Here is a 21,608-nt window from a genome sequence, read left to right on the forward strand (position 1 = left end):
GGGGAGAAAAAAAAAGCTAGTTAGTAACTTTGAAACATTCTTATCTGTTTAATTTTTTAAAACTGAGTAATAATAATAACTTTTTAAAAAGAAGAAGAACAAAGTATGACCATGTGTTCAGGTGGATGATAATGTAGTCCTATATATGTGATATCATTGATATTTTATCTGTATTTCACTGGATATAGATGATGTTACAACATAATAAATAGGCTGTTGTCTTGTTTTTGACTTTCAAATTGCAGTTCATGTCAAATTTTAGGACAACCTAAATTACTTTCTGTGGTATGTGGAATTGTGTCATGGAGGACTAAGATAGCCTTAAAAGCATCTAGTTTAAACTGTAACTGTAAGATAGATTAGCAGATAGATAGAAGTAGTGGTGGGACTGTGAGGAAGAAAGCTAAATGAACACCCAGGTAGATGGAAAAATGAAATGAAACTCTTTATAACAAGTATTACTTTCTATGAGTGATTATGAAACTAAATATTTCTGTAAATTACTTTATTAGGACATCTTGGAACACATCCTAATCTAGGAGGACTGAAGAAAAAGTATATTAAAGAAAAAGAAAAGATAGCTCAGAATGTTGGATCATTCAGTTACATGTTAAATAGATTTAACTACTAGTTTTAAAAGTTACGTGTTTAAATAGTATAAAGTCAAGTCACAGCTCTAGGTCTTAAAAAACCAAGGATGCATTCATTGTTACAGTACAATGTGTTTATACTGACACTGAACACCGCATAGAAAGTCACTGGTGTAGTAATGCTTTCTGTTGTGATGTATACCAAATGAGCTAAAAGTGTTTGTGCTCTGGGCTATTCATGACATATGGTCAGGAAACTGCCAAGTTTGTGTCTGGAACTGCAAACGGACTCCACAGCCTTCAGTTTTAAATATACTATTTAAGACCAACAAAGCAGATGTAACACAGACATGAAGTATATCTACAGAATAAAGATGCAAAGATGACCATCCATTGATACTTATATCTAAGCATGATAAGGACAAGTAAATGCATGTCTTCCCTCTCAAGCCCTACTTAGCAATACCCTTTGCATTATGCATTCTACTGAATTAGCTTGACACAGGCTTTTCTCTATTTACTCAATATTTTCATAGTTTAAAGCTATATGGAAAAAAAATATCTACTTCTTTTCTGTTAATCTTAGAAGTGCATGATAGTTGCTCACCTTAAGCCAGAAGTCTGTTGTTTTCATGCTGTCTGCACAGATCACAGATATCTCTGGTTTTCAGTGGAGGACAAAAGTTGACAACTGCTAACGGGATCAAAGCTAAATGTGGTTGAAATAAGACATCTTCTGATATTTCTGCTATTATTTGACCTTTTTTCATTCATGAAGATCCCTCGGCAAAAATGCAAAAATCCCTCAAAAATGCAAAAATGCACACTTCATTCTTGCTAAGCTTTGGTCTCTTTAAGACAGAATCATAACTCTTATAGAAGTCCAGAGCCTTTTGTGATCTAAAGCCACAGCTTTAGAGAGCTCCTGAACTTGTAGTTCTACTCATTGGGATTTCTAAATCCATGCAAATTGATAAAAACTGATCTGAATAGCAATGAAAGTTGTATCATATTTTTGCAATTACTTTTTGAAAATATGAAGCAGATGTGTATTTTTTTATTGCAGCACTAGTAAAGACTGGTAACCGTACTAAAAGCCACAGCTATGCAAATAACTTGTCAAACTTGATGACATTTTCCATCCATTTACTGCAAAAATTGTGTTGCATATTTGAGATTTTTGTTTTAAAAATTATGCTTGCATACATGCTATGTTCCACCAAGAGTACTTGGCATATTGTACAGAAACTATTGGACATTAGAAACTATAGGTTTGTAACCTTACAGGAGTGGAATAAGTCCCCTTCATGATTCTTATATCACATATGCCAATTGGTTGTGCCTATATTTGCCAATACCTTACCAGGTAAAACTCACTGCTAATGCTTCACTTTGGAGGTGATCAGTTACTTATTACCTAAATGTTGCTTCTGATGCTTTCTTTGCAACCTCTAGACATTACAGGAAGCAAGGAACATATCATACATTCTTGCTTTTAGAATTACCTGGGGTAGAACTTGTAATAACATATGTGCACATGTTGCTCTAAATCATTGATATCTATAGTCAGACATTTACTTATTTAAGTTTCTTATGAACTTGAACTAAGGAAAAAAAAGTAGTAATATTATTAATTAACAAAAGATAATAAATGTTTCAGTTAATCTTGTTTGCATATGTAGCCTCAAATGTAAGGTCTTTTCTCCTAAGTATTGCAGAGAACTGTTCAGAGTGGTGATACACACATAACTTTTCCTCACCATAGGAAAAGGGAACAAAAGGGCTCAACTCCTCTTATTTGTACAATTGTTTTTGTACTGTCAATAGTAGGGTGCAGGGGAGAGAAGTCATGATGTTTTACAGTCTCTTGTTAGGTGCTTCTACTCTTCAGGTGGGCAAACATGGATCCAAACTTAATTGTCAGGAACTTGTAAAATAAAGCATTTCTCATTTCCCTCACAGGGAGATTTGTCTACCTCTAGTACCAGACTACAGCAATATTTCAAAAATCTAAAATATATTTAATATTCTGCTAGCCTAATTATCATATTAAAGCAATTACACTTGTAACTACTGAGGTGTGGTAGGATTGTGGATATTGGTAAGAAGACATGTTGCAAGGCTAAAGTCAAATAAATGTTATCCATTTCTCAGCATTTTCTGAATTTATACTCGTTAACCAAAATGCAGACTGATCCCCACCTCTAATTTTGGTCCACATTTTAATGTGTGGAAACCAGAAATATAGGTGATTCACTTCTACACTTCTACCATAGCTAGATAATTCTAGTCCAGCTTTTTCAGTGATGTACATAAAGGGATAATTAATATTGAACTTTAGACTGAATATATAATAGCTTAAAATCTTTTTTGAGGCAATCTTTCGTTAAATAGGCTATTTTCACTGTGGCAAAAGTTTTTAACTTACAGTTAATTTACTCCTTTTTCCTTTTCTAACCCCATCCAAAAATGAACATAGAGTCTGTAATTTCTGTGGTAAATTACTTGCCACACTTATGTTTTTCTAGAAGTTTTTGCACCTTAATTAAATTTTCTCTCGAAAATTACTGTTGTCTACTGTTTTCCCTTGTTTTAAGTCAGTTAGCTGTCAATTCAGAGAATATTGAAATAATTTACACAAAAAAGTCTTATACATTCTGAGTATAGAAATTTTACAGTACAATGTTTATTACCAAAGTTTTATAGCCAGCTGAACACTCTTTCCAAGTACAAGAATACAAACAATTCATCAGGACATGAAAATACATTTTGTCTGCTAGTATGAGGCACAGATCCATTGTTGGATCTTTTAAATGGAGGTTAATGTGAAGTAATTTGCCCTTTTTTAATACAGATTGTCTATGTTGTACTTAACTGCAGAGTGTAAGGATCTCTTTCAGCTTCAAGAATCATTGCAGAAGGCACAACGGAGCGGTGCCTGAGAGACCATATGGCTTTATGTCTCCTCCTGGCAAAGCACACAAGATGAGCCAAGAGGCAGTCAGAAAGAAAGCCATGTTGCTCATAACAGTTGAAATGTCCAGCTGGAATCCAAATCTCACCACTTCTTGTAATTTACAGCACAATGTGACATTGTCTCTGTTTCTGTCTGTCTAGTCCCTGGAAAAGTCTTTTTACAAACCATCTGTGATATAACAGGTTTTGTAGTAGGAGCTCACATAAAATATATTCAGAAGTACTTAATGACTTTGGCTAAGATGAGAATCTACTCCCATTAATTAATTATCTTGAAATTTTCTTGTGGTATTAGGAAAATGTGAAGCTCTGAAAACTGGTCAATACTTCAGCCTTTTTTCCAGCACTTTGATGGATCTGCCAAACTAGCCTTTTAAAAATTAACATATTAGTTTATTTGAAGTTCATCCATATTTCTCCTGCAAGTCACAGTTTCAGTCATTTTACAGTTACAGAAATTTTCTCAACTTGATTGTTTTGATTCAGCATCAAGAGGCAGTAATAGTTAACAGACTAGTAAAAATAATATGTTGCAAACAACTCCTTTTCTAGTTTTTATTTCTATTTCTCTTATAAATTAGTTGCATTATTCCCTATGTAAATCTCCATATGTACATAAAGCAGTGGTGAACTTAGGCTTTTGTGACTAGCCTGAAAAATGAAAAATAATAGGGTTTTTTGTACGTTTATCACATAATTAGCACATAAAACTATTAAATATACTTGGTATCAACTATTTGCTATCTACTTTGTTCTTGAGTAACAAGATATCTTTGAAAGAGAAAAGCATTTTACAAGATACCTCAGATTGTGTTTAATCAATTAGGTAAATTTTCAGTTTTAAGTAGTATCTTTACGTTACTCTTACTAGATTCTATGTGCAGACATAACACTACCTAGCTATTTCATATTTTAAATACTGTAAGATGTATATCTTACATCTCTCTTATGGATTGCCACATGAAAACAGTGCTGTAAAAATAAATACTAAGCTATTTCACAGCTGCTGGGTGCTAAGCATTATTAAACTATCTACAACATCTGGACTTTTAATAAATCCCTCGTAGGACATGCAGATTTTATTTTTACCTTTTTTTTTTTCCCCTGATCTTCAAACAGCTCCTTCATATTGCTAAGAATATGTTATTCTAATATAAATTAGATGAAGGACAAAATAAGGGCAAGTAAGAAGCCATTCTTTAGGCCTAGTTAAATACAGAAACATAGTTTCAATAAATAGAAAAAGTAGTGAGTTCTTTCTGGTGTTCTCCTTTACTTCAGAGCTAAAGAGAGCACTTGGAAGAAGAAACTCAACAGCATGCTGCTGCTGTTAAAGATGTTGAAGTGATAACAAAAAGATTTATCAAAAATGTGGGTGAGAAGTCTTTATTCAGTGATGTTATCTTTTAAAAGTCTGAGTTTTATCAATTCTCTTACTGAACTGACTATGGGGAAATTAGACTGTTTCTGTGTTTGAAAAAGATTTTTGCAAGTAGATAATCAGGCTTGGAAACATTTTTCTGTCCATTAATTTTTTTTGTCCTTGCAAGATCATGAAGCTCTTAAATTACAGGTTCTAGTTCATATCTATTAGATAATTAATATTAAAAAAAACCCAACATTTTTAGAACTTCCTCTCATGTGTCTTTAGACTGCCATTGCATCTCACTGTTATGTTACTAACAGTAATATTGAAGCTCGCTATTTGTTGTTCTGCTTTGTCCAAGTCCTACACAAATTTGCAGATCCAAAACCAACCTCAATATATAACACTTATGTATATAAAATGTATAAAGTTTTACTAAAATGTTGTATAATACCAGTTAATATTCATAGCTCCAACACAGATATTTTGTTGTGCTTATCGAGATAAGCATGGTTCTCTTAGAATTATTTTGCATCCCTTCATAACAGTATGGAGTTTCAAATTCTGTATTATGCCAATAGAGATGTCATCATATGCCATCTATGCCATCATATAGATGTTTAGTTGTGCCATTTGTAGGTCAGAAGAGCTGTCTCGAGGTAATCTATCTCAATCATATACATGACATTTAAAGGTATATTATAAGTGGATTTTTAAAATCTCTATAGTACAGATATATATCTCAGAAAAGAGTCTTTTTTCCTTAGATTATTCTTAGGGTGATGAATATTGCAGTTGCAGCTGAATTATGAACAGATGGCATTGAATTAATGATTAGCTGAATATTTTAAAATTTTTACTAGATTTCTTCCTACGAGGAAAAACATTCCATAAATCTAAAATTAATTAGTTATTGGGAATAGTTATCACTCACTGCATCACTAACATCAGTTATAAATCAAAATAATGCAGAGTTTTTAATCAAAATTAAGGACTATATTGCCTCTGAAGTACTTTATTCCAACATTAGAGTTCCAAAACTGCATGAGTTTCCTTTTGTGATGTTTTGGACAGATGTTTGCTTTGGAGAAGTTGTTGTGTTGCTCTTCTCTAACATGTGTTACCAAGGCACCTGGACTCTTTACGACCTTAAATTTGTCAGATGCTAAAAGTTTCCTACCCATTTTGCTTCTGGAACATAGAAAGTGGCTTTCTATTATGGATGAGAATTACATAATGGTTCTGACACTCACCTGTCTTTCAAGAAAGAAAGGGAAATTTGTGAATCTCCTGTCTCTAGTTTGATCTTTCCTGAGTCTTTACTTGCTTGTTTGAGTTTGGACTTTTTTGTTTGTTTTAGCTTTTTTCCTCTGTGGGACTTACATATGAAGCCAGATGCTAGTTTACCACATCTGTTTGTAGTGGGATGATTCTAGTTTTCTTGCCATATTGACAAAGCAAAAGCAATCCAGACAAAAATTCCACATGTCCTGCAGACCTCAGAATTTATATATCCACCTGCATCTAGGTTACATTTCTTTCCCGATACAAAGTCATACATTCCTTTGAGGACACTTCAGATTTCCCCATGATACTAAACTTATTCTGTTACCATAAGATACTACTCCTCAATATAACCTTTCTAAGTGGTGTATTTGAAAGGTAGAAAATGTGGGTTTTATCAAAATCATAGATAAAGATATAGAATTTCAGTGCCAACAGGGTAGGAATCTGGGGTAGATGTGTCTTCATCTGAAAATTGAACTGCATCTCCTGTGTTACAATGGTCAATGTCACGCCAGTCTTCAAAAAGGGCAAGAAGGACAATCCAGGAAACTACAGGCCGGTTAACCTCACCTCCATCCCTGGAAAAGTGATGGAACAACTCATCCTGAATGTTATCACTGAACGTATGAAGGATAAGATGGCTATCAGAGGGAGTCAACATGGCCTCACCAGGGTGAAATCCTGTTTGACCAACCTGATAGACTTCTATGAGTGCATAACCAGCTGGCTAGATGAGGGGAGAACAACGGATGTCATCTACCTTGACTTCAGCAAGGCTTTTGACACTGTCTCCCATAATATGCTCATCAGAAAGCTCAAGCAGTGTGACTTGGATGAGTGAACAGTGAGGTGGATCGAGAGCTGGCTGAATGACAGAGCCCAGAGGGTGGTGATCAACGGCATAGAATCAAGTTGGAGGCCTGTGGCCCATGGAGTTCCACAGGGATCGGTTCTGGGGCCAGTCTTGTTCAATGTTTTCATCAACAACCTGGATGAGGGGACACAGTGTACCTTCAGCAAGTTGATTGATGACACCAAACTGAAAGGACTGGCTGATTCCTCAGAAGGCTGTGCTGCCACTCAGTGGGATCTCGACATGTCGCATAGGAACATGTCCAAGTGGGTCTTGAAGACCTCCAAGGAAGGAGATTTCTCAACCCCATCTGGTAAGCCTGTTCCACCGCTCCATCATCCTCACAGTAAAATAGTTTTTTCTTATATTTAAATAGAACATTTTGTGTTCCAGCTTCATCCCATTACCCCCTGTCCTGTTGCTAGATACAATAGAAAAAAGGAACACCCCAACATCCTGACATCCACCATTTAGATATTTGTAAATATTAATAAGATCCCCCCCCAATGTCCTCTTCTCTAGACTAAACAGCCCCAGTTCCCACAGCTTTTCCTCATAAGAAAGATGTTCCAGTCCCCTGATCATCTTGGTGGCCTTGTGCTGGACTCTCTCCAGACGTTCTCTGTCCCTCTTGAGCTGAGGATATGTTTTATAATGTAATATCTTTATTATTTATTTTATATTAAAACATATTGCATTTAATAATTTAATTTTAAATTCAGCCTTTTTGTTTATTTTAAAGCACTAATGTTATGTAGAATTTATACATTTTTTAATATAATTATAATATGAGGAAAATCAGTCAGATCGAAAATTCGTTATACTTACCACAAGCCTCAATTCAAGTATCTATCTCACATTTTGAATAAAATAAACTTAAAGAGGTTATATAGAGAGCAAAATATACTGTCTGAAGTCTTACACACACAGCTGGATGCCTGTATATCTTTCTTTGTCTTACTTAGCTTTCTTATCTAAGAATCCATAAAACTACAGCTAAAGTTACAGCCTGTCAACTGAGCCATAGCAGCAAGCAATGCACGTGTTTTTAGCCATTACAGAAGCAAAATAAATGTGTTAACTTAAAGCTCAAGAAACTCTCAAGATGCACATTTTGCTTTAATTAATCCATGTGTTGCTCTTAGTGGATGAAACCTATGGACACCTGTATCTGATCAGACCAAAGACCTGTTTAGCCATGTAATTTCTGAAAGTCTCCAATGGAAAATGTCATGTGATAAGGATAGGAGGAGGAAAAGCACAGGTTTGATATTGTGCAGTTATGGCCTCTTACAGAAGTAGCATGAAAAGTGCTGTCTGTTGCAACTTCTGTACAATGTTTATTTGAAAATATATTTCATACCTGCGGCTTCACCATTGTCTTGATTTAGCAAGGAGCAGCTTTTGCTTGGTAACAGGGGGAGTGGGTTGCAGTGAACACCTGGTAAAGAGTTTGTGGACTCTTCCCCAGCTCCTGGATTCACACTCACCTCCAGCCCATCTGGGCCCATCTGACGCCTCTGTGATCACTATTTACAGTGGGAATTTGAAGTGCTGGTAGGAGGTGTAAGAGTGATACAAGACGGAGGCGACCACATGGACCCTACAGCCAGGGAAGGAGGAAGGAAGGCGAAATAATACATCAGAGACCCCTGTGCAAGCCGTAGCGAGAATGCAGGCTGTACCCCTGCAACCTATGGAGACCCATGGCAGGACTGAGAGTTACCAACAGCTTCCTGTGAATGAGCCCTGATGGGCGGGGGACTGTGTGGGGAGACGGCCATGGCACAGGTCGTGCTGGAGAGCCTGCACGCCCCAGAGCAGCCCCACACGAGAGGCAGAGAGGTGCTGCAGCCTTTGGGATAAATGTGCATCGGAGCAGCCCGTGCAGGGCTGCCAGGTGTGTGAGAGGTACCCCATGGACTTGCAGGGAGGACTGGTGCAGAGACTACCTGTCCTGAGGAGGGACAAAGGGCAGAAGCTATCAGGAAAAGACTGGCTGAAAGCCCCACTCCCTGCGCCTCTGGGCCGCTCAGAGTGGGAAGAAGGTAAAAACGCCGGGATCAGGGCTCTGGAAGAGGGAAGAGGGGAGGTGTGGCAAGAAGGTGTTCTTAAAGGGCTGGTCAGACTCTTCATTGTTGTACTACTCTGTGTTGTTTTCTTTTGGTTATGTTTTGGGGGTTTAAGATTATGTTTTAGTTGATGCTGCATTAAATTATTTTCGGTTTTCTTCCCCAAGCCAAGTAGACTGATCTGTTTTGTCCTGAACCTTAAGTAGCAATTAAGCTTTCTCTGGCCTTTGGCAATTCTCAGCCTCTTCAGTACTTGAGGCTAATCGTGGTCTTTTGTTCCCTGATGGGCCTAAACCAGGACAACCATCAAGATGCATGAAGAAGGCAGACTGGGGAAAGGATGTATTCTGTCCATTGCAATGGTGATAGGAGATATTTTATAAGTATCTTTTCATGAAGACCAGGAAGAAAGAATTTTCCTGTGAGTTTCCATTTAACCAAGTCCTAAACCTGTAACATCCCTAAAATTTATGGATATCAAGGAGTCTGTAGATCATGAAGAGCAAAGGGCCACACTAGCATCATACATTTTGACTGATTCAGATGGTTCTGCTTAATTTTCTTTGTTTATATATATTTCTTTTATATAAATATGTCGCTTGTCCATATGCTAATAATTTATGTTGACAACTTGAATATTATTCACTGTAATCTGATCCTAAAAAAGGTAACAAATATGTACACTGCTTCTTCTTGCCTAGCAATTGCTCCATTTTCTCTTGTCTGACTAGATAGTCATTCAGACCAGGAAACATTGAAGGTAAACCTCTCTTAAAAGTAGTAGCTTTCTGACATCTCCATAGTATGGCTATCAACTATTGACAAAACTAGACAGGGTTTTTTTAACTTCTACTTTCAGACTTTATTGAAGATGGACTCTTCCTTTCCTCAGCAAACAGAACACAAAATATGTTCTGACTGCTGTGAATGTCTTCTTGTGTAGTTGTCTTGTTCTCAACTGAAAGCTCTCTTTATTCAATATTCCTCATTGTTTTGTCCAGCTGAGTCCTTCATTTGAATTAGTACATTTGCATTCACTGAAAAAAATGATACTTCTGGTGAGGAAATTAATATAATATCTAATATTCCTAGGAATATATATATATGGGTGTACATTTCACAAAGGTTGATTTTTTTTTGTCTGCCTGGGGGCTGAATCTTTGTTTAAAATGCTTTATCTCTTTTATCTCCAATCTCAAATGCATCCACACATTATCACAACAGTAACTTACTTTACCATCCAAAAATAGCCTGCATTTAATAAATGTTTAAATAACCCTTTTTTTCAATAATGATTCAGAAAATAGTACATGAGATTTCACTATGTTTTACAATAAAAAGATTGTAAATTCATGGCAATTCCCTTTGAAATCTAGGTCTTATATTTAATTTAAAGTGGTTGACCTCTTATCTACTTCTGTGTCTGAATTTATTGTCTACCAGGTGGACACAGAAGGTGATTTAGAGACCAGACACAACTGTTAGTGTCCATCTACATATGATATAAGCACAAGAAATGTCTTTGTAAACAGAGGAGAAAAAATGGGATTTATTTTGATATGTGGATAGTTACTCTCTCAATAGTTGATAGTTTCTGCATCTCAGTTTCAACTTTTGTTTCATTAAACTGAGAGGTGGTGGAAATCCATTGTAGATGGTTGGAAACAGACCAGAAAACAAAGCAAAGTAAATGTTAACTTCACCCTAATTTTCACATTTGTGTTAGTTTCTGTTGTTGATAGCAGTGGTAGTGGAGTGCTTTACTGCCACGAAACAAAGAACATATGATCTTAAGATATAGGGTTAAAGTATTTTGTGTGAACCTCATTGCAAGTCTAGTATAAAGTAGGATAGTAGAGTAGTATGAAATAGCACAGCTAGAAAAATTTTCAGGTAGCAATGTGTTTGATAGAAAATATCTTTATAGAAAATTTGGAAGATAGATTTTCTTGCATGTTTCAAGCAGATATGATTTGCTGAAAATAAGTAGTGGGTAGTGTGATTGCTTTACATACCTGAGCTGAAAATTTCAAAATATTTGCTTTGTTTGCACACAATACCTTAAGTGCTGATTTTTCTCATCAATTTTCTTAATAGTACTGTTAAAGTTTCAAACGTTTTATGAGATATGTATGTATTTTTTGAACACAGAAATTTGCATTACAGTTAAGAAGATAATACACTAATAACATTGAACATGCAATTGCTTACTCTTATTTCAACTGGGAAATGAAAATGTAATGAAACAGAATTCCATTTTGATAGCATTGATTACTCTGTAGGCAGTTTAGCTTTTCAAAACCATTTTCATAACATTCACATCTGGTTCTACATCTAAGAGACAAACTTGACATCTAGTATGGTTTGTTAGTAATCACTAAAGAGGCTTGAGTGTAATAACCAATGTTTCAGCAATAAGTGAGCATTACTAGGTGATACACTGGTAAGTCCTGAGTGAAACATAAAGGTCTGTCATGGTTTGGCCCAGCTAGCACAGCAGCACCACAACAGTCTTTCGCTTGGTGCCCCCATTCGCCCTCACTCTCCTTAGGATGGCAGAGATCCCCACGAAATGGGAGTAAAAAGATAAGCAAGATTGTTGTAGATTGAGACAAGGGCAGGGAGGGCTCACTGCCAATTACAGTTCCAGGCAAAACAGGCTCCAGTGCTCGACTTTGAGAGGAAAGTAGGAAAGTTTATTCTACAAGAAACAGAACGTAATAAAAGCAAAAAGGGAGTAGGATGATGAGAAAGTTACAAATAGCACTTTAAGATCTCCCTCCCCCATCCCTCTTTTCTTCCCAGACTCAGCTCACTGTTCCTAATATCTCTACCTCCTTCCCCATCAGTAGCTCAGGGGGGCAGGGAATGGGGGATGTGGTCACTCTCACACAGATGGGCTCTGCTGCATCTGTAATCTCAGATGAGGATGACTCCTGGCATTCTTTCCCTGCTCCAACACACGGTTTCTCCCCTGGGACACAGTCCTTAATGAATTTCTCTTGAGTGGGTTCTTCCTAGCAGCTGACGCTCCTATTGATACAAGGTTCCTCACATGGGATGCATTGGTGAATATCTCTGACATGGATTCTTTGCCATAGTTGCAGTTTCTCGGGACAAGGCCTCTTCTGGGCACAACTTTAATGATCTGCTTTGTTGTGGGTTCCTTCCCACAGCTACAACTGTGGATATTGGGTCCCTTCCTTGGGACATGGCCTACTCTGGCCATAGTCACTGTCCCTGGCTCGGTGCCTTTAATGAAGTGAATCGCTGCCCCTGGTCCAGGGCCAGCTTTAGCAAAATAAGTCTCTGCCCCTGATATGGGGTCATTATTAAAATGAGTCTCTACCACTGATGCAAGGTCTTTAAAGAAATGAAAATAAATCTCAGCTTCACCAGTCCTCTCTGCAGGATGCAGGGGAGTCTCTGTGCCAGCACACCTTCTTGTCTCTTACCTCACTGACCTTGGAGTCTGCATGGTTGTTTCTCTCACTTTTCCTACTCCTTGCACCATCACCAGACAGAAGAAGAAGAAGGAACAGAAGAAGCAGGAAGAAACAGGAAGAAGAAAGAGGAAGAAGCCTCCTCTTCCAGCTTCTTCTTAAAAAGTGGTCATGGAGATGTCTAATTGACTCAGCCCCAGAAGTTGGTCTGGCTCAGAGCTGGGGAGAGTTGGAAGCAACTTCTTACAGGAGCCATCTTTACAGCCCCTTCCCCCTTACCAGAAAAGGCTGTCATGACAATGTCCAAGAACTCTTTATTGGATCTGCACTGCAACCCCTTCCCCCTGTTACCAAGCAAAAGTGTCTCCTCACAAAACCATGACACAAAGTAATATGGTTTACATCAATTTTAATATGACTTTCATAACTTTTGCAGTAAATTAATGTCTTTAATTTGTATATCTTTTATATATTTTAAACAGAAGAACAAATATTTCCAAACCAAAAGTAAACACTATTCCAAAAGTATATAAAAATATCAAATATGAAGCTACCATTTATTTTGTCACTGATCATTTTAGCAACATCTTTGATGTTATCTTGGACATCTTCATTCAAACCACAAGGCTTCTGGAAGTGCTTATAATTCACAAGAAAGCATTGACCTTTTTAACTTCTGTAGGTCTTCCCATTCTGAACTATGAGAAGCATCCTAGAACAAGGCTTTCTGTGACTCTAAAGAGGTTTAGACCTTTATTTTTACTATTGTGAACAGTGTTTACTCATGACTAACGGACATCTTTTTGATCATTGAATCACGTATATGTGTAAAATATCAGTGAATCATATAATCTTCAAAGGCATCTATAAAAGGCCATCTACAATTTCTACAAATATTTTGAACCAGTCTATAATTTATTGTATTTTCTCCCTCTTCCAAATGAATTAAATAGTCATATCATCTGCTTTTTTAGAGTTCTTACAGTAAGCTAAATTATATGGTATCCCAGTTTTATACAGTAACTGAATATAGTCAACATGGTATGATTTATATTGCAATGAATTGTTTTAGAAAACAAAATATAAGCTTAACATACTTACAAACTAAAGTAAATTTGAAAAAATTGATAAATTGACCTTCTATTTTCCTGTTGTGTTTCTGTCGCTGAACAGACACAACAGTATGCTGAACTCATCAGAGACCTGATAATTCCTAGATGTCACTGAGTTTCATAGCATAAGCATTTATATAACAGATAAATATAAATTCACTTTTAACAGCTTTTTGAAAAGATATATTTATCTGTGGCAGTGTAAAAGAATGGAGTATCCTTTCCATCTGTATTGCTAGCATACATCGCTGCTCCCATGTGCAAGAAGATGATCTGGCAGAGCAGACTTGACTGAACAGAGAACTTGTGCTGGAGCTGAGAAGGAAAAAGACAATTTATGGTCTTTGAAAAAAAGCCAGGAAGTCCAAGAGGACCACAAGGATGTTGTGAGGTCAGGTAGGGAGAAAATTAAAAGGCCCAAGGCATAATTAGAACTTAAGCTGGCAATGGTTATAAAAGACAATAAGGAAAGTTACTTTAAATACATCAGCAACAGAATGCTAAAGAGAATCTTCATCCTTTAATGGATGAAAGGGGAATAGATTTGTAAAGTTGTGCCAGGACAGGTTTAGATTGGACATTAAGAAGAATTTTTTTACTGTGAGAGCTGTTAAGCATTGGAACAGGCTGCCCAGGGAGGTAGTGGAGTCATCATTCCTAGAGATATTCAAAAGACTCTTAGATGAAGTGCTGAGTAGTATGGTTTAGTTTAGTGATGGGCTTGACAGTGTTAGATTAATGTTTCAACTCAATGTTCTTAAAGGTCTTTTCCAACCATAACAGTTCTAAGATTCTACGAAATGAAAGGGTATGTCATCTTCTGCTCCACCTCAACACATCCAAGTCCATGCATTTGGATAGAATCCACACGAGGGTACTGAGGGAGCTGGCAGAAGTGTTCGTCAAGCCACTGTCCATCATCTACCAGCAGTCTTGGCTCATGAGGGAGGTCCCAGAGGATTGATGGTTGACAAATGTAACATCCATCTACAAGAAGGGTCAGAACGAGGATCCTGGAAACTACAGGCCTGTCAACCTGACCTGGGTTCCAGGGAAAGTTATGGAGCAGATCATCCTGAGTGCCATTGTGAGGCACATCGAGGATAATCAAGGGTTTAGGCCTAGTCAGCATGGCTTTATGAAGGGTAGGTCCTTTTTGACCAACCTGATCTCCTTCTATGACAAAGTGACCCTCTTAGTGTATGCAGGAAAGGTTGTGTATGTAGTCTTCTTGGACTTTAGTAAGGTCTTTGACACAGTCTCCCATAGTATCCTCCTGCACAAACTAGCTGCCCATGGCTCGGATGGACCTATTCTGAGATGAGTGGAAAACTGGCTAGTTGGGCAGACCCAGACAGTGGTGGTGAATGGAGTTAAATTCAACTGGCAGCCTCAGGGGATTCCCCAGGGCTGAGTGCTGGGACTTGTTTTGTTTAACATCTTTATCAATGATTGTGATGAGGAAATTGAGTGCACTCTCAGTGAATTTACTGAAGACATCAAGAACACCAAGGCGAGTCGATCTCCTTGAGCGAAGGAAGGCTCTTCAGAGGTACCTGTACAGGCTGAAGTGATGAGCCAAGACCAATTGTATGAGGTTTAACAAGGCCAAGTGCAGGGTCCTGCACTTGGGCTGCAACAACCTGATGCAACATTACAGGCTTGGGGATGTGTGGCTGGAAAATTCTCTGGGGAAAAGGACCTGGGAGTGTTAATCAACAGCCAGCTGAACATGAGCCAGCAGTGTGCACAGGTGGCCATGAAGGCCAATGGCATCCCGGCCTGTATCAGAAAGTGTGACCAGCAGGGCTAAGGAAGCAATTGTCCTCCTGTACACAGCAGTGGTGATGCTGCACCTTGAATACTGTGTTTAATTTTGGGCCCCTCACTACAAGAGATCCACTGATGTGCTGAAGCATGTCGAGAGATGGGCAACGAAGCTACTGAAGGATCTGGAGAACAAGTCTTATGAGGAGCAGCTGAGGCAGCTGGAGTTATTCAGCCTGGACAAGAGCAGACTGAGAGGAGATATGATCAGTCTCTACAACTACCTGAAAGGGGATTGCAGTGAAATGGGGATCAGTCTCTTCTCTACATTAATGAATGATAGGACAAGAGGAAATGACCTTGAGTTGCCCCAGGGGAGGTTTAGTTTGGACATAAGGAAGAACTTTTTTACTGAGACAGTTGCATTGGAAGAAGCTGCCCGTGGAGGTGGTGGAATCATCATCCCTGAAGGTATTTAAAAGATGAGTAGACGAGGTGATGAGTTACATGATTTAATGATGGACTTGGCAGTGTTGGGTTAGTTGTTGAACCTGATGATCTTAAAGTTCTTTTGCATCTGAAACGTTTCTATGGTTCTCTTCTATGACTATCATGGACACCATTACTGACCTTTGAAAAGTATTTAAGAGTAATGGATAAATTCAGTGAGACAGCTGTGTGTGAATATGCATCCTGTGATTACATATATCCTGATGGACAATTTGATTTTGTTATGCTTTTTATTACTGAGTATCCTGGAATGTATGTGAGATGTAGTATTTATCCCATGGCTAACAAGTTATCTGAAATCTGTCCCTGTCTGTCTTTACAAAAATGTAGTATTTTTTTCAAAACAAAGCCAATGACCCAATGATCACATTTAAAATAAAGTTCAATTTTACAGAGAGATGGAGAAAATGCTGTTTTATACTTTAAGGATATGGGCCATCACAAGAGTTTCTATCATTCCTTCTCATTTTGTTTTTACATTCAGGAATTAAAAATAACCAGAAATTGTTCACTGTGCAATTGTAACTTCATCTGAAAATAAGAATAATTGTTCTGATTTTACAGCAGTTTCCAAAAATTTCATCCAAAGTTAAATTATTATTTTTATAATTCTTATTATAAATTTTGGTAAGGTACATTTTCATGCTAAACTGAAAACTTTCACGTTATGGAAGCAGATGTGTTTTTAAAAACCTATAAACCAGGTTAATAAACTGTAATGACATACACAAATTTCTTCATCTATAATGTCTTTCCACTAATTTTTATCCATATAGATTGATGGATCATTCTGGGTGACCACTAGAAATATAATTAGGGGTCAATGAGAAAATTATCAGGCAATTTCACTGAAATTTTGTTATTTGCTTTACAGCTGGTTATGCTACATGCAGTTCATTACTTTTCAACACCATCTTCAGAACTAAAGTTTTGCTTTCACATAGTAATAAAATATTTTTTTGGTAAACAATTTAGCAGACAAAGCACTGAATGATAAGACACGTAAATTGAAAAGTATTGTAAATTTAAAAGAGATTTTGTATCACCAAACTTTTGTAATTATACTGTTAGATGCTATCCCATAGGTCTGCTTGATTTCAGAATTATTTTAGCATTTTGGAACTTTGAGACTTTTGGGAGTTTTGTTTCATAGAATGCAAGATAAATTATGATATCTAAGTTCATCCTTTTTGTTTGTTTTGTTGAGTTTTTTCTTTTGCTGTTCTACTGTTCAAGTTTTCAGTAGAACTGAAAGAAAGATATCCTTTTCTGCTGTGTTGATTTGTTGGTCTTCATGGAATAGACTGATATGTTATCTTTTTTGCAATTTAAGCTGAGCAAATCCCAGAAAGCTCTCTCTGAACTGACATTTCAAGATGCCACAGTTTAAGTACATTATAAATTCTTATGTTGACTTCCATGCGTAACACTGAAATAGAATTTTTTCAGTTACTTTAAATTCTAGCCTTATGTGAAATAATTACTCTGTAAGTTAATTTAATGATATTTTATAATATAAAATACCTACTAGACATACAGAAAGCTAAGTATTTTATAAAAGTCTCTTGTATTTGTTATGTTTCAGACTTTCCATATATGCTGATGATTACTTTTATTCTTATAAAATATCTTAGATGAAACATTCAATTTCTTGATTTCAGGAGCTGATGCTGTGGAGGCCCAGTGTAAGAGATTTGAAGTGAGGGCAAGTGAAGGTGGAAAAGTATTATTTTCTGCAGATGAAGATGAGATTGTCATTGGAGCTGACAGACTGAAAGTAACAGGTATGGTAATATTTCTAAATGGACATAAACTCTTTTTGTTTGGTTGTTTTTTTTGTGGTTTTTTTAGTACTCTTAGGAATAATTAATCTATTATTCTTCAAAAAAATTTTCATCCACTGGGGACAAAAAAATATTAGCATCAGTGATTGCATGGCCAACCAAAAGATATGACATAATCTTAAAACCTATTCCTCTAAAGTCTTATTTGAATTTAAACTCTGCAGGAACAACTATGGTACAAATCACCATTACCACAGGAATTTGACTTTCATATGTTACCATTAAACAAAGCATTGCTCAACTGTCGTTAACTTCAAAGTGACTTGAGTTCCCGTAGGACCTGTTGACATCAGCTCCATAGAAAGCAGAATAGTTAATAAAAAAATTCAGTGACGCTTAACATGGGATATAAGATTCTTCCTTCTGAAATGAAGAGAATTTTCTCTGTAGTTCTAGAAATATACCTGACTGTATATCTGTCTAAATTAAAGTCCTTTACCCATATTAAAAACAAAAAAAACCAAAAAAAACCCAACAACAAACAAAAGCAAGGCTAGGAAAACCTAAGTTACTGCTGCTTTGATATATTAATCTGAGTTTTAGAAATTACTGTGTACCTGTTGAGTCCTACATACTGTTAAGCTTGTTTGTTAAGGAACTGATTTTCCTTCCGTGGCTGAAAAAAGAAACTAAAGTTGAGATTAGATTTCCAAATAAATTCTTTTGTTGAACCAGAAAAATTGTTTTCAGGTGAAAGCATTATGAACAGGTCCAGTAAACTATTGACTTTGGTGATTAATTTTCCAAAGCATGCCAATTTCATGAGTATTTATAAACCAGTATGGCAATATAGGACTTATATGTTTTTCTCTTTATTTACAAAGAATTCTTTTGTGTAGCACAGCTTTAAAAACCAATTTATCGCAAAGCAGTATAAAAAATTCCTGACAATAAAAATGCAGAAGATTAAGTTTACACCTTCTTATTGACATTATTTGTAGTATATTTATTTGTAAATATTTATATAGGCATCCTATTCTGGAGAGAAAGGGATAGTAGGAACAGGCTAGTAGTCTAGATATCAATATGTTTCCCAGATAATAAAAGTATGAAGTAAGATGTAGCACTTTTCTGGTTTAGAGATACTGCAGCTATGTATTTCCCTATTAAAAGTCTCTCACTTTCAAATTAGGCAGTTCACAGAATGACAGAATGGCAGAATAGTATGGGTTGGGAGGGACCTCTACAGATTATCTAGTCCAACTTTATTGCTAAAGTAGGTCCACCTAGATCAGGTTACACAGGAACGAGTCCAGGTGGGTGTTAAAAAACCTCCAGAGAAGGAGACTCCACATCTTCCCTGGGCAGCCTGTGCCCAGGCACTGTCACAGGAAAGTTTTTTCTTTATATTTCAGTGGAACTTTTTGTGTTTCAGTCTTTGTCCATTACATCTTGTCATATCATTGGACACTACAGAAAAAGTGTCACTCCATCCTTTTGACATACAGCTTTCAAATACTTGTAAATATTAATGAGATCCCACTCAGTCTCCTCTTCTCTGGGTGAACAGCTCCAGATCGAGAGACTTTCCTCATAAGAGAGATACTTCAGTTCCCTGATTATCTTGGTGGCCCTACACTGGGCTCTCTCCAGAAGTCCCCTGTCCCTCTTTAGCTGGGAAGCCCAAAACTGGACACAGTACTTAATATGAGACCTCATCAGGACAGAGTAGAAGGGCAACAGAACCTCTCTTGACCTGCTGGACACACTCTTTTTGATGGATCCCAGAATGCCATTGTCCTTCTTGAACACAAGGGCACATTGCTGGCTCATGTTTAGTTTCTTATCAATCAGGACTCACAGGTCTGTCTCCACAGAGCTGCTCTCCAGCAGGTCAATCCGCAGCCTGTACTGGTGCATGGGGTCACCTGATTCAATTTAGGTTTCTTATTCTGTCTTCCCTCAGTACTTTTGCTATTTCTTGTAACTCAGTTCACTTTTCTACATTGTCATTCAGGGAAAAAAGAAAAAAAGATTTAACCTTTGCTTTTTTAGATAGAGTTGTTAGAATTTCAGCTATTTCCCCTTTGCACAGGGATACCTCCTATTGCCAAGTTTAACATATAGAGTTTTGAATGGAGGAAAGAAAAAGATATGATGAAGTAAAGGTATTGCCAAAGAGATAGGAAGCAGGCTGAGTTTCTGGTGGGCTTACGGGTTCTATTCTGCACATGGTTAAAACTTTCTCCATCCTTTATATTTTCTCTGTCCCAATGAATAAACATATAGCATCTTGGAGTCTTCTTCACAGAGCATCTGTTTGACTTTTACTTCTGTTATTTAAATTCTAATACAAAATTATCCACTCTGTGCTTTTATTTCAAATTTCTTTTAATTGAAATACAATGTCTATAAGATATTCTTGAAGTAGTACCTGAAAAAAAACATTGGTAACACTTATCTGTGAGAGTACAAGCATATATCACAAATCAACTTTATTCTGCTAGACTAATTTTGACAAAACAGGTTAAGAAGACCTAGATCAATATGCATTTTTCTGATTCACTGCTCTAAAAGAACATTGTAGTTATTTCTACAAAACCTTTCACTATATAGTTCGGTCAGTATAGTTTTTCTCCCTCTTTTGTCTTAAACCAAGCTTGTAGTTAGCAGCTGTATAAGAAGCACTTAGCAAAATGGAGGTCATCTAGTATTCTAAGCCAAACAACTGCTTTTTGGACAATATAAGAGGGGTTTTTTCCTCTGACTTTTGAGACAGTTTCCTCACTTAAAACTAAAAGAACATTACCAGAAACTTTTTTTCAATTGAACTTACAATGCTTTATCCAAATTATACACTTTGCTTTTTTGAAAAGAGTTTCTTTCTTTCTGTGAAGAAGAAGAGATTGCAATCTAATTCTTATATACCCACACATTCTTCTGATCTTTATCCTTCATTCAGACTTGGCTATATTATCTTTGACCCTTCTTCCAAGATCCATAAAAACAATAGTGTAGCTTGATCTTGTACAGGTTTCGGTATCTTCTTCTACATCAGTTGTACTTGCGTATGTGGTTTTCATATTGTTCCTTTTTTAAAAAAAAAAGGCAAGGCAAAAATGGCTTTGTAAATTAAACCACATAGATCTGCCATCAAATGATACTGATATTATGCGGTAAAATCCAATTATGTTTCCAGATGTAGAAAAAAAAGTATGCAACTTTTTCCAAATAACTCAATGTAGATTGTTTAGAAAATATTGTTCACATTTATGGAGAGATATTTTGTTTGCAATTACCTTTTTAACTACTGGCCTATTTTCGTTCATCCCTTGTTACTGCATGTCTAAGTGATATAATCAATTTTAACACAGGAATTCAAGTCTTTTCTAGATTAAACTGCATTTCTTTATAATGATAATTAATATGTTAACAGTTAAATTTTTTTCTCTATAAAATAAGAAGCTAATTAAAAACTTGTCAATTAATGTTTTACCAAGTTTTTGTAATAGTTCTAGAGAATTCCTCTGCTTCCATAATTCATTGAAACACAAAACTCTTCTGATACATGGAGCTCCTTGTCTGTATTGTGTGAGCAGATGCAATTAGTTGAAGATCATTTGGTTGCCATATTTTAAACATAATAATAGATGTCATAATGGGAATTGCAATTATTATAAGGCTTGCACATGGTGCTAGTAGCAGCAGGAGAAAAAAAGAGAAGAGGTATGAAAACTTTGCATACCATTACAACCTCCAATAATCATTCTTCCTTGTCAAATCACAAAATTATGTAGAAAGAAAGAAGTCCGAGAACAGCTAGAGATAGCATACTTCAGTTTTAACGG

The 21,608-nt window shown here is 36.5% G+C and overlaps 1 protein-coding gene across 2 annotated transcripts in view; it reads left to right on the forward strand.

Annotated features, from left to right (window-relative positions):
- The window catches only part of SGCZ (sarcoglycan zeta), a 200,797-nt gene that overhangs the window by 145,539 nt on the left and 33,650 nt on the right, over positions 1-21,608 (forward strand). Inside the window, exon 5 of one of the 2 annotated variants that reach the window (XM_061993083.1) lies at positions 17,638-17,760. The exons of the other annotated variant lie outside the window; for it this stretch is intronic. Coding sequence (XP_061849067.1) covers positions 17,638-17,760 — 123 coding nt within the window. The remainder of the gene's footprint in view (positions 1-17,637; positions 17,761-21,608) is intronic. 2 annotated transcript variants of the gene reach the window in all.

Source organism: Colius striatus, chromosome 3 (genome assembly GCF_028858725.1).
Source record: "Colius striatus isolate bColStr4 chromosome 3, bColStr4.1.hap1, whole genome shotgun sequence".
NCBI classification, from domain to species: domain Eukaryota; kingdom Metazoa; phylum Chordata; class Aves; order Coliiformes; family Coliidae; genus Colius; species Colius striatus.